At 44.9% G+C, this 10426-nt stretch overlaps 1 protein-coding gene across 1 annotated transcript; it reads right to left on the bottom strand.

Moving 5' to 3' along the window:
- Positions 1 to 1338: 1338 nt before the first annotated feature.
- Positions 1339 to 10086, bottom strand: LOC104268244 (C-terminal-binding protein 2-like). The gene is made up of 8 exons (XM_009872067.1): positions 9934 to 10086; positions 9697 to 9841; positions 6298 to 6504; positions 5470 to 5684; positions 4566 to 4696; positions 4281 to 4408; positions 3644 to 3764; positions 1339 to 1799 (listed from the first exon to the last, which is right to left on the bottom strand). The coding sequence occupies exons 1-8, from the start codon at positions 10057 to 10059 to the stop codon at positions 1640 to 1642; spliced, it is 1233 nt and encodes a 410-aa protein (XP_009870369.1). The 5' UTR covers positions 10060 to 10086; the 3' UTR covers positions 1339 to 1639.
- Between the last annotated feature and the right edge of the window lie 340 nt (positions 10087 to 10426).

The raw sequence follows: 10426 nt of genomic DNA, 5'->3' as shown, positions 1-10426 counted from the left end.
CCAGTCACAGACACAAAACAGAGGGAAGAATCAAGGGAGGCAGACGAACCCACACATAGAGTATGCCTCCCATATAGCACCTACTTTAATATACCCACATAACATGAACAAATAAATCGGGAATGGTTACATCTTGTGCATGGAAACGCTATAACTGAAGTGTAACAAGATTAAATTACAGGAAGATTTGGAACTAAAGAAAATCTTATTCTGAAGAAACTGTTTTGCTGAAGACTCCATACCCCTCAAAAAAGCGATTCGTATTCAGTAACTTGGGAAATGGGAAAAGACTTGAGAGCAACAATCCTGCCTTGGTTTCAGGTGACAAGCTAAGAGTTCTCTCCTTTAATATCTTAAAGCTTACCATGTGAAAAAACACTGTCTTGCCCTGCCCACTACTGGTTTATGCTGCAGAGCTAGAGTAGAGTAATTTGGTCAACTGTTAACAGCTGCCTTCTCCATCAGCACAGTTAAGTGGTACGTTACTTCTAGTTGATGCAGTTATACCAAAAAAAGCCCTATAGCACAATTCTGGAATTCCAACATGACAGACACCTTGTGTATAAACATCACCACTAGACCCTGAGGTACATGTGTGTGAGGAACCAGCAACTGCAAGTTATTCCTTCTTGCTATCTCCCAGTACAAGTTCTTCCCACTTCTGCATTCTCTTGCCTCCTCTGAATCACAGGCTCCAGGGCGAACTGTTCCGAAGCCTCACAAACACAACGGCCACCAGAACACATTTGATGACATTTTAATCCCTTCCAAATTATTTACAAGGCTGGCTTTGAGACTGTTCCTTGTAACTTCAGGCCTAGTACTGCATAGACAAAACTTTGTACGGTCAAGAACTAGTAATGCCTGCACTATTTCTGTTCTCACAGGAAACCTTCATTAAAACAAGTGAAGTATTTAGCTCAGTGGTTTGAGCGCGGTGCTGGCAACAAGGACCAACACCGAGGTCCTGGGTTCGACTCCTGCTCGGTCCCCATGTGTTGCCAGGTCTAGTTGAGAGGTGGTGTCCCTGCTCAAAACAGAGAGGTTGGACTAGATGATCTCTAAGGTCCCTTCCAGCCTAGGCCAGTCTAGGATTCTATGATTCTATTACACAGGAGCTGGGCCTATGCTGCAGTCTACCAAGGGCATAATAAAGACAATAGTCACAACTTCTCCAATTCACTAGTATTTTTTCTAATATTCCCCATGGCTACACTTAGAGGGGTTCAGCCAAACGAAATTTAAGCTACAAGTCACAACTGAAAAGTGTGCACTGAAGTCTGGTGGTAGGGCCATGCCTGATCAGGCAGCTCCACTTCTCTTTTCTAGTGCACAAGGACAGTTCCCTGTCACAGACAACTGAGGCAGATATATGGAAAAACTCATTCATTAAACCAAGTATTTTCAAGGGGAGGCAAGGTCACTGCTGCCCTGCTCCAGAGAAGGAGAAAGATTCACTGAGAGATTAAAACTAAAGGGTTACAAAATAAAGGCAAGAGCTAAAGTTTGCCAGTAATGAAATGCATTCTCCTGTCCTGTATGAACAAGAAAAAGTCTCTGTAGGGTGTTAAAGAAGGTCCTAGGAGGAGATACCCTCCTGCTTTCTTCTGCTGCTAGAGGAGAGTAGAGAAAGATGCTGCTATTGGTCAGCAGGATTATCCAGCTTGCTCGTCTCTCCTGGGGAAGGGGTACGTGGCGCAGAATGAGAAACAGGAGGGATCCCATGAGCTACAATCCCTTCCCCTACTGGTGGTTCTGGCAGCCCAGGGGTGGCTACTCCCACTACGCCTGGAGGAAACCTAAAACCAACAGAAACACAGAAATTACAAGCTTGTCCAATAGAATTAGGCAAGGGAAAAGGAGCTGTGCCCCCAGGCACCCAATAAAGCAGCTACATGCAAGATAAAAACCGGGAGTGATACTCATGAATTGCTCATGTGTTCTACCCAGACTTTAGTAAAGCCTTTGACATTGTCTCCCACAGCATTCTGCTAGAGAAGCTGGCAGCTCATGGCTCAGACAGGTGGCCTCTTCACTGAGTTAAAACCTGGCTGGATGGCTGAACCTGGAGAGGGGTGGTGACCAGAGTTCAAACCAGTGGGTGACTGGTTACAAGTGGCATACCCCAAGACTTAGTTTTGAGGCCAATTTTGTTTAATCTTTATCAATGACCTGGATGAAGGGATTGAGAACATCCTCAGGAAATTTGCAGATGACACCAAGCTGGGTGGGAGTATTGATCTGCTGGAGGCAGGGAGGTTCTGCAGAGGCATATGGACAGGCTGGATCAATGGGCCGAGGCCAACGCTATGAAGTTCAACAAGGCCGAGTGCTGGGTCCTGCACCTGGGTGACACCAACCCCTGGCAGCGCTATGGGCTTGGGGAGGAGTGGCTGGAGAGCTGCCCGGCAGAAAAGGACCTGGGGGGGCTGGTGGACAGCCAGCTGAACATGACCCAGCAGTGTGCCCGGGTGGCCAAGAAGGCCTGGACCAGAAATAGTGTGTCCAGCAGGAGTGGGGAAGTGATCATGCCCCTAGACTCAGCACTGGTGAGGCCGCAGCTTGAGCACTGGGTCCAGTTTTGGGTGCCACAGTGTTAGAAAGACATCAGGGTGCTGAAGCGGGTCCAGAGAAGGGCAACAAAGCTGGGGAAGGGCCTGGAGAACAAGTGTGATAAGGAGCGGCTGAGGGAACTGGGACTGTTTAGTCTGGAGAAGAGGAAGCTGAGGAGAGACCTCACTGATCTCTACAGCTACCTGAATGGAGGCTGTAGTGAGGTGGGTGCTGGTCTCTTCTCCCAACTTACTAGCAATAGGATGAGAGGACCAGGGGAAGTTTAGATTGGATATTAGAAAAATCTTTACTGATGAAGCATTCAAAAAGGTTGCCCAGGGAAGTGGTGGAGTCACCATCCCTGAGGGTGTTCAAAAAATGCACAGATGTGGCACTTCAGGATATAGTTTAGTGGTCATGGTAGTGTTGGGCTGACAGTTGGGCTTGATGATCTTAGAGGTCTCTTCCAGCCTTAATGATCCTATGATTTATTCTTCCATTGTGCCTCCCTGTGCCTTCTTCATAAACATATCCGAACCTCCGTAGATCTTTCAGAGGAGGAAAGAGAATGTATTTCCTACTTTGCAGATGGGAGAAAAACAGAAGGGAAGTAACTTGCCTGTAATCACTTGGCAGGTCTGTAACAGACAAACTGAAATACACCCTGTTTAGGCCACTGCCCAAATCCATGTAATAGACCATATTTGGGCCACAGGTAAGGACTGTGCTTTGTCTGTACAGCCCTAACGATATGCACAACTTCTAAGTGTTAAGATCCCGACTTCTTTTCAGGCATCCAGCAGGCTTTTTTATATTAAGATATCTCTTGTGTGGGTCTTGCAAGCACTTGGAAGAATTAACCAGTATGCAGCTGGAACTAAATATGACCAAGTAAATGTTAAATCCTAGTACAGATTCAGAAGTGCTGTCGTTAAGTTTCTGGAAAGAGCTCATATACAGAGTATATAAGAACAGAAACATACCTGCTTGCAGGTACAAGCAGTTCTCAAACCCAACGAGGGATGGTGGTCTACTTCAGGAGAAAGATATATGCCTGGAAGCAGTAACTTGGACAACCTACATCGCTCACCTGTAAGCTGAAGCTCCATTGAGTTCTGGGTGGACAGTGGCAGGATCGATATTGGACCACTGAGCCGCTAAGAGCAAGTATTCCTTATTAACACAGTTCCTCAAAGCATCTGGTATGTGACCTGCAAGAGCACCAAGAATGACAAAAAACCAGGACAGAAGTAGGAAGGGTTCATTCCCTGAAGCATTTACAAAGGAAAGTAGACACGAAACGTGCAATGACTTTTCCATCTACTTCCACAACATAACACCGGGCAGGGAAGACTCTCCTCTGAACAACTGGTCTCTGGAGATGACAAGAAACGGATCCTTCCTTCCTTGTGGAAATTACTGGCCACAAACTCTAATTGCCAAGCCTCACCTTTCCCAAGAGACAATACGTACTACTCCCCAAAAAAGGTGTACAGTATAATTATCAAGGAAAATGTACTAGGTACACGGCTTTCCCAGGGTGCAATATTACCGCTTCAGCATTAGTTACAAGATTCTCAAAAGGCAAAGAGACAACTATCAACTCCAGTTCCAGAAACCCGTTCCAGAGCCTGAGTTTTCAGAACAACCAGCATAAGCCTTGCAGTGAACTAACAAAAGAACAGTAATTCAGCAGCAGCTACAGAGCCCACAATCTTCCTCATTACCTGTAATCGCTCTGCGGATCTCTTTAGCTGCATCCTCTCTGGATTCAATGGAAGCCTGCTCACTGTACCAGGCAGTGTGAGGGGTGCAGATCACATTGGGTGCATCTTTTAAGGGCCCCTGAGCAAAACTGTGGGGGAAAAGAAAAAAAATTAGCGTTTTCTCAACAGAAGGGAAAACCCCCATCTGTCCTATCAGGTATCATTGTAACTCAAATGAAAAAACCTGAGAGTCATCCAGCCCAGGTGAGTCACAGGGTAACAGCAGGCATGCAGGTGCAGCGTTACCTGAAAGGCTCAGACTCATGCACGTCCAATGCTGTTCCTCTGATTCTCCCATCTTTCAAGGCTTGCGCTAAGGCTTTCTCATCTACCAGCCCTCCCCGGGCTGTGTTCACTAAGAAGCAGCCCTGGCGCATCTGGAAGAAGAAGAAGATTAAGTGGCTTGAGAATGAGACTTTCCATGGAAGCTAAGTGAATCTTGGGAAGGGTACTGGAAATGAGCAGGAGCCTGCAGTGATTAGATGAGGCCTGGACGAACTAGGAGTACTCTCACTGCAAAGCTAACCACAGGGGAAATGCCTGCAAGCAATGCTTGAGAAATTTGCTTTAAAAATGAACAAATGAAACCACAAGACAGCAAGGGCAAAAGTGGAACTCTCAAGTTCTGCATTCCATATTCATCCTACTACATTAAAAAAGAAAGAGGATATGAATCAAGTATCCAGCAATAAAAAACTGGACTACAATGTCCAGATGTATTTCATGAAAGGACTGAAAAGCATTCATGGACAAGTGTAATAGGCCCGAGACTGACCTTCCAGTGGGCTTGGGCAGAGAGGCATTGGCAGAGCTGTGTAAAGAAACTTACACAATCCCAGCCGTGCCACATCTGGCTTTAACCAGCAGAGTCAATCATGCATTTTAAAGGTAATTTGAAAGTACTGATAATCAATTTTATACATGAAATTACTTGGCAAAAAGAACCAATCCTATTCCTCTCTTAACATGAAATTCTACACAGCACAAAGCACAGGCACCCGGATCCACACGTTCCCAGCCTCCAAAGGCAGCAGGAGGCACACGACAGAGGCAGCAGGATTCACACACTCTCAGCCTCTGTGAAAGCAGCAGTTTCTGTTTGCATTCATTTCCACAGTGCTCTGTGGGGGAAATCAAGCTCCTGCTGCACCTGTTTAATAGTGAAGTCATTGATGAGGTGATGGTTATGTTCATTCAGGCTGCAGTGCAATGTGATGCAATCGCTGTGCATTAGTAGATCCTGCAGGGTTCCTACTCGTTGTAAACCCAAGGATCGCTCCACTCCATCCGGCAGATAGGGATCATAGAAAATCACGTTGAAGCCAAAGGACTTGGCTCGCAGAGCCACTGCCTGTCCAACTCGGCCTTCACAAAAGAAAACCCACAATCATCAAGGAAAAGCAAAACAAACTTTAAAGACAAGATACTGGGGCAGACTGGGAGCCTACGCTGGAGGTGACTGCCAGGGCCCAAGGTACTGATGCCCTGGAAATCCCTAGGATCGCCACAGGGATCCAGAGGTTATTCAGTGCTGATCTCAAGTGGCTAATTCTAGTCCTTCCCCATGCAATAGCCAGAGTTTAGCCTAGGAGGAGCTCTGTTTCTGAAGCCAAATTTGGACCCCGAGTCAGAAGCAGTAATAACCTGATTACAAGAACTCAGAGAAGGAATTGGTAGCTTTCCGGTGGCTTTGTTACTGATACAGAGCCTAGCACACAGGGAAACAGTCACTGAGAAGCGCTGTCTGAATGTTCCAGTTCTTTTAGCCGTTTGAATACAAGAAAAATCCCCAATCCCATGGCAAATACCCAACTCTTGAAAATATCCAGCATCACCGAATAGGGCACTATCATTCTTTATGAGGCAGTGTGTTTCACAACGAACAGCTGTAATATTATCATTTTTTTCAGCCTGTGACTCTTGGGTTCCCAAAAACTTTCACAGTTCACTTTTCAGTCTAACAATTCCCATCACTTACCGAGGCCAATGATGCCCAAAGTCTCCCCACGGATACGCACAGCACCTCCAGCCACCTCTCGAATCTGCTCGACGCTCGAGGCTCGATTCCCTTCCCGCATAGCTTGATGTAGCCAAGTAACACGGCGATAGAGGTTCAAGATGTGGCAGAGGGTGGAGTCAGCAGTCTCCTCTACTGAGGAGGAAGGGATGTTGCAAACTGCAATGCCTACAAAGCCACAGAGGTCATACAACATTTTTAGCATCACAATGCTAAATCAGCTTAGAGTTCTTCATTCATAAGTGCTGAAAGATAATTCAGTGCTCCAGAACTACTGCCAAGAAACATACAATTCGTTTCAGAAGCTCATTCTACAGCAACATAGATGTGACTGGCCAGCTTTTTAACTCCAAAGAAATACCATTCCTTCCCTCTAAATATCCATTTGATTGACACACTCACCAGAAAAAACAACAAGCTGAAATGAGAAAACTGGGTCATACAAGTGATGCAAGAAACTGACTGTTTTAGAAGATCTGCATCCAAAAAGATGCACTCGTTCCAGAGATGCTCCTGACAGATTAAATGGCAGACTGTAAAAGAATCAAGACAGATGGTTGAGCTCTTTCATGCCTCACAGTCCAGATGCTCACTGCAAGCATCAGCTTCCCAAGGAACAACAGTAACTATCTCGTTAAATGCTGAAAAAAGCCACAGGAACATCTCTAAATCCATTTCAAGTTACACTTAAAAATAACAACATGGAACAGTCCTGCTTTAGAATAACATTCAGCCACAAGGGACCATAAAACCCATTGCTAGAACTATTGTGTAAATTACTAAAACAAACAGAGTTAAAGTCCTGGAAGCACAAATTACTGTCAGGAAATGTCAATATAGAACACTTTAGCAAAATCTCGTCATTCCTGAACAGTGTATTTAAAAAAATAAAAAAAAATTTAAAAAAGGGAGAGGGGACCAAGACAGGTACGTGGCAACATACCACTTCACTGCTGCTATCCTTCACTCTTCCCAAATGTAACTCTAGCCACTTGCCAAACCAAGGAAATCCTTCCTCCTCAAAAGTCCACCACCTATCTCAAAACTAGGAATAAAATCTAGGCAATGGTTGAAGACACATAAAATTCAGCAATGCATCACTTCTGTAAGGCTATTACAGAGGAGGCATTCAAATAAACTTGCACCATGGTCTCCCAAGAGAGCTGGGAGAGCAATGGCCACACACAATTCCACGTATCAGACTCCTTTTCTCTATCAAATCCTTTGCAACTGTAACATGATGCCACACGGATGACTCAGAGGACATGAGATGGAGAAACAGAGAAAACTGACCTCTTTTAATCTCACTGGTTACCATCTCATTCAACATCAGACAAGCCACATGCATTCCTATCTTAGACAGCTAGACACAACTTTGTGTTTACACGCAACATTTTATGCCTAAATGTAAGAAAACACAAACAATAGCCCTTCAGTCTGAAGATTCAGAACACGTAAGGAATAGTATCTTACCTCAGAATGAATTAAAGGGGCTGGCTAAGCATGAAACTAACCATTAATTGCCTAAGAAAAAAGCAAATCTAGCCCTGCATAAGCATCATCACAGTATTGCTCCACAGCAAAAGCAGCAAGCAGCAGCCTGATGGTGAAAGAACTTAGATCGATTTCTCCTTGGCTTAACGAGTGTGGAGTGAGGGTAAAGGGAAAGCATTCAATCTGAATGAATCAAAGATACGGATGGCGACTTTAAGTGAAGAACCCCAAGAGCAGACTAGGTTCCAAACTCAGGCAAAAAATGTAATGGCTGGATGACAGCCAAAGACCCTAGCAGGAACTCTCAAGAGTATTCACTTGAATCATTCAGATGAGAAGACTTATTAAACCAAATTCAAGCACTAGACAAATATACACTCTTTGTTTACTTGCAATTCATCTGTTCTTACTGATCTGGAAATTGTAGTGCCTATTTCAACTTCATATATAAACACCTGCATTTGATTTAGGCTTAATCTGATTTGCATTACAGTTACAAAGGTTTCAAATCGTGGACACAAATGTAAAAAAGAAGGGGCAGGGTACTTAGATGATCCACCCTCACCTAGGAGACCACAAGGGTCCAACTGCCACATGTTTAAAAAATAGCAGCTTTTCATCATCTGATCCAGAGACTCTTCACAGGCCTAGGTCTCTAAAGGAATCAGTAATAAAGTATTGAATCAGAACCCACCTGCATATAAAAAATTAACAGGAAAACTCACTTATCAAGCATTTACAGTGAGTTTAACCTGCAAAAGCATTTGCAGACAGCTTTCAGACAAGAGTTGGCTCAATTTTTTTACCACAAACAACCCAAGGTTACCTTGCCAAAAGTCCTGGTTTGAGCTAAACAGAAGCAATTCTGTTCAGTGATTTTACTTTCCAGCTCAAACTCTTCTAAGAGACTGTGCTTTCTGAAATTAACAGCATGTTTCTGCAGACTCTGCTACTAGAAGTGACAGTGCCTGATGTTTAGTTACTACCAGGGATTGGTATGCAGAGAGGTTCTTGCTCCTATACTGACCAAGGTCATTGCTAGATCTTGTGTGACACGCTGCCGGTGCTGGGAAGTTAAAGGATTGCAAGGAAATAAAAGACTGCACCTCCAGGGAGGAAGAGACAGGACAGGTCACCCAAACCCCACCAGAAAAAAAGGATTCTATGCCATATACATCACATTCAGTATAAATCTGAGGGATAACAGGGGTTAAACCTCTTGCTCTTTCTCTTCTTCAATGACCAGCATCCAAGGAGGACTCCATCCATTCTTCTGCCTCCGAGTTCCTGAATTCAGCTCCTGTACCAAGCTCCCTCTGCCACCGAGTCTGAGGGCTTTCCCGGTGTAGCCTGCTCTGCCCCAGCACTGGGGATTGCTGTTACGGGGGCAGTTGAATTCGACGTCGGTTTTGTATATATTTCATCATTTTCTTAGCAGTAGTATAATTGTTTACTAAAGCTGTTTTAGTCTTCTTTTCCAATCCGTAAGCTTCCCTGCCTTATACACTTTCCCTTCCCATTTGTGGAGGGAGAGGGGTCAGAGAGCATCTATCAGCATTTAGTGACCAGCCCAGCCCAAACACTTGACAGTAACTTAGACACCGTGTCCAGGTTTCTGAATCCCAAACAACAGCAAAGACATTGACACCTGGAGCAGAGCAAGCCGAGAACTGAGAACCTTTTTTTCAAGCCACCTACCAGCTCCAATACTGGTCAGCTTCCTAAAGACGCCTGACACTAGGCAACTCCAAATCTTTTCACATGAAAGGTTTTAAACGCACTCAGCCATAAAACAGAAAAACATGTGCCGTGTTCCGCTTCACATTCACTTCCGACCGCAACGGAGCCCTGATGGTGTCATCATACCTAATTCTGCAGCAGATTTGATGTCAACATTGTCATAGCCACTGCCAATACGCACAATGACCCTGAGGGCTTTGAACTTCTCCAGATCCTGACGAGAAAGGGTAATGGTGTGATACATCAGAGCTCCTACAGCCTCATTCAGCACCTACAACAGAAACCAGTCCAAATCAGTCTCTGCTTTGGTTACTCTAAGAGACAGAGCTCTATATCTGAATGCTTGCACATTTTCTTGCCCACCTTTTCATGGATTTCCTGAGTTGACTGAGCATCACAAAATGCCACGGTAGCAACATCCTTCAAGATGGGCATCTCCACAGTGCAGTCTCGTCCATCCAGGAGCGCAACCAGCGGCCGTGCTGGCATTGGGCCATTCACAATGGGAGGCCGTATGCCTATTAAGACAATCAGCAGGAGCAATTAGAGGAAAAATAAGAATTCTGAAACCCACATTTGCTAGTCCACATTTGCTTAGTGTTCTGTAGATATTTAGGAAGAGATTTTTCAAACCGAAAAAGAAGAAATTGGATCAAACACAGGGAAACGAAGCTAGAAAAAAACCAAACCTGCCACCACTATACAAAGAAACTGAAAACATGTTTTACCGATAACGAGATAATAGAGGCCGTCTACTCGGAAGCACGCCATCTTAATCTGGGCTCCTGGAACCAGTTATGAGGCCACTTCAGGCCTACTGCCCGTTAACCTCGCCGCGCCGAGGCCATTTCCTCCT

Source organism: Apaloderma vittatum, unplaced genomic scaffold (genome assembly GCF_000703405.1).
Source record: "Apaloderma vittatum isolate BGI_N311 unplaced genomic scaffold, ASM70340v1 scaffold8596, whole genome shotgun sequence".
Taxonomy (NCBI): domain Eukaryota; kingdom Metazoa; phylum Chordata; class Aves; order Trogoniformes; family Trogonidae; genus Apaloderma; species Apaloderma vittatum.
The sequence above is the reverse complement of the archived record's forward strand: the minus strand, read 5'-3'. Positions and strand labels throughout refer to the sequence as shown.

Coding starts and splice junctions, on each gene's coding strand:
- LOC104268244 (XM_009872067.1), bottom strand. CDS start 10,059: ATGCCAGCACGGCCGCTGGTTGCGCTCCTGGATGGACGAGACTGCACT. Junction 4,409..4,565: donor CATGAGTCTGAGCCTTTCAG/GTAACGCTGCAC, acceptor TTTCCCCCACAG/TTTTGCTCAGGGGCCCTTAA. Junction 3,765..4,280: donor GATCCGCAGAGCGATTACAG/GTAATGAGGAAG, acceptor GTGCTCTTGCAG/GTCACATACCAGATGCTTTG.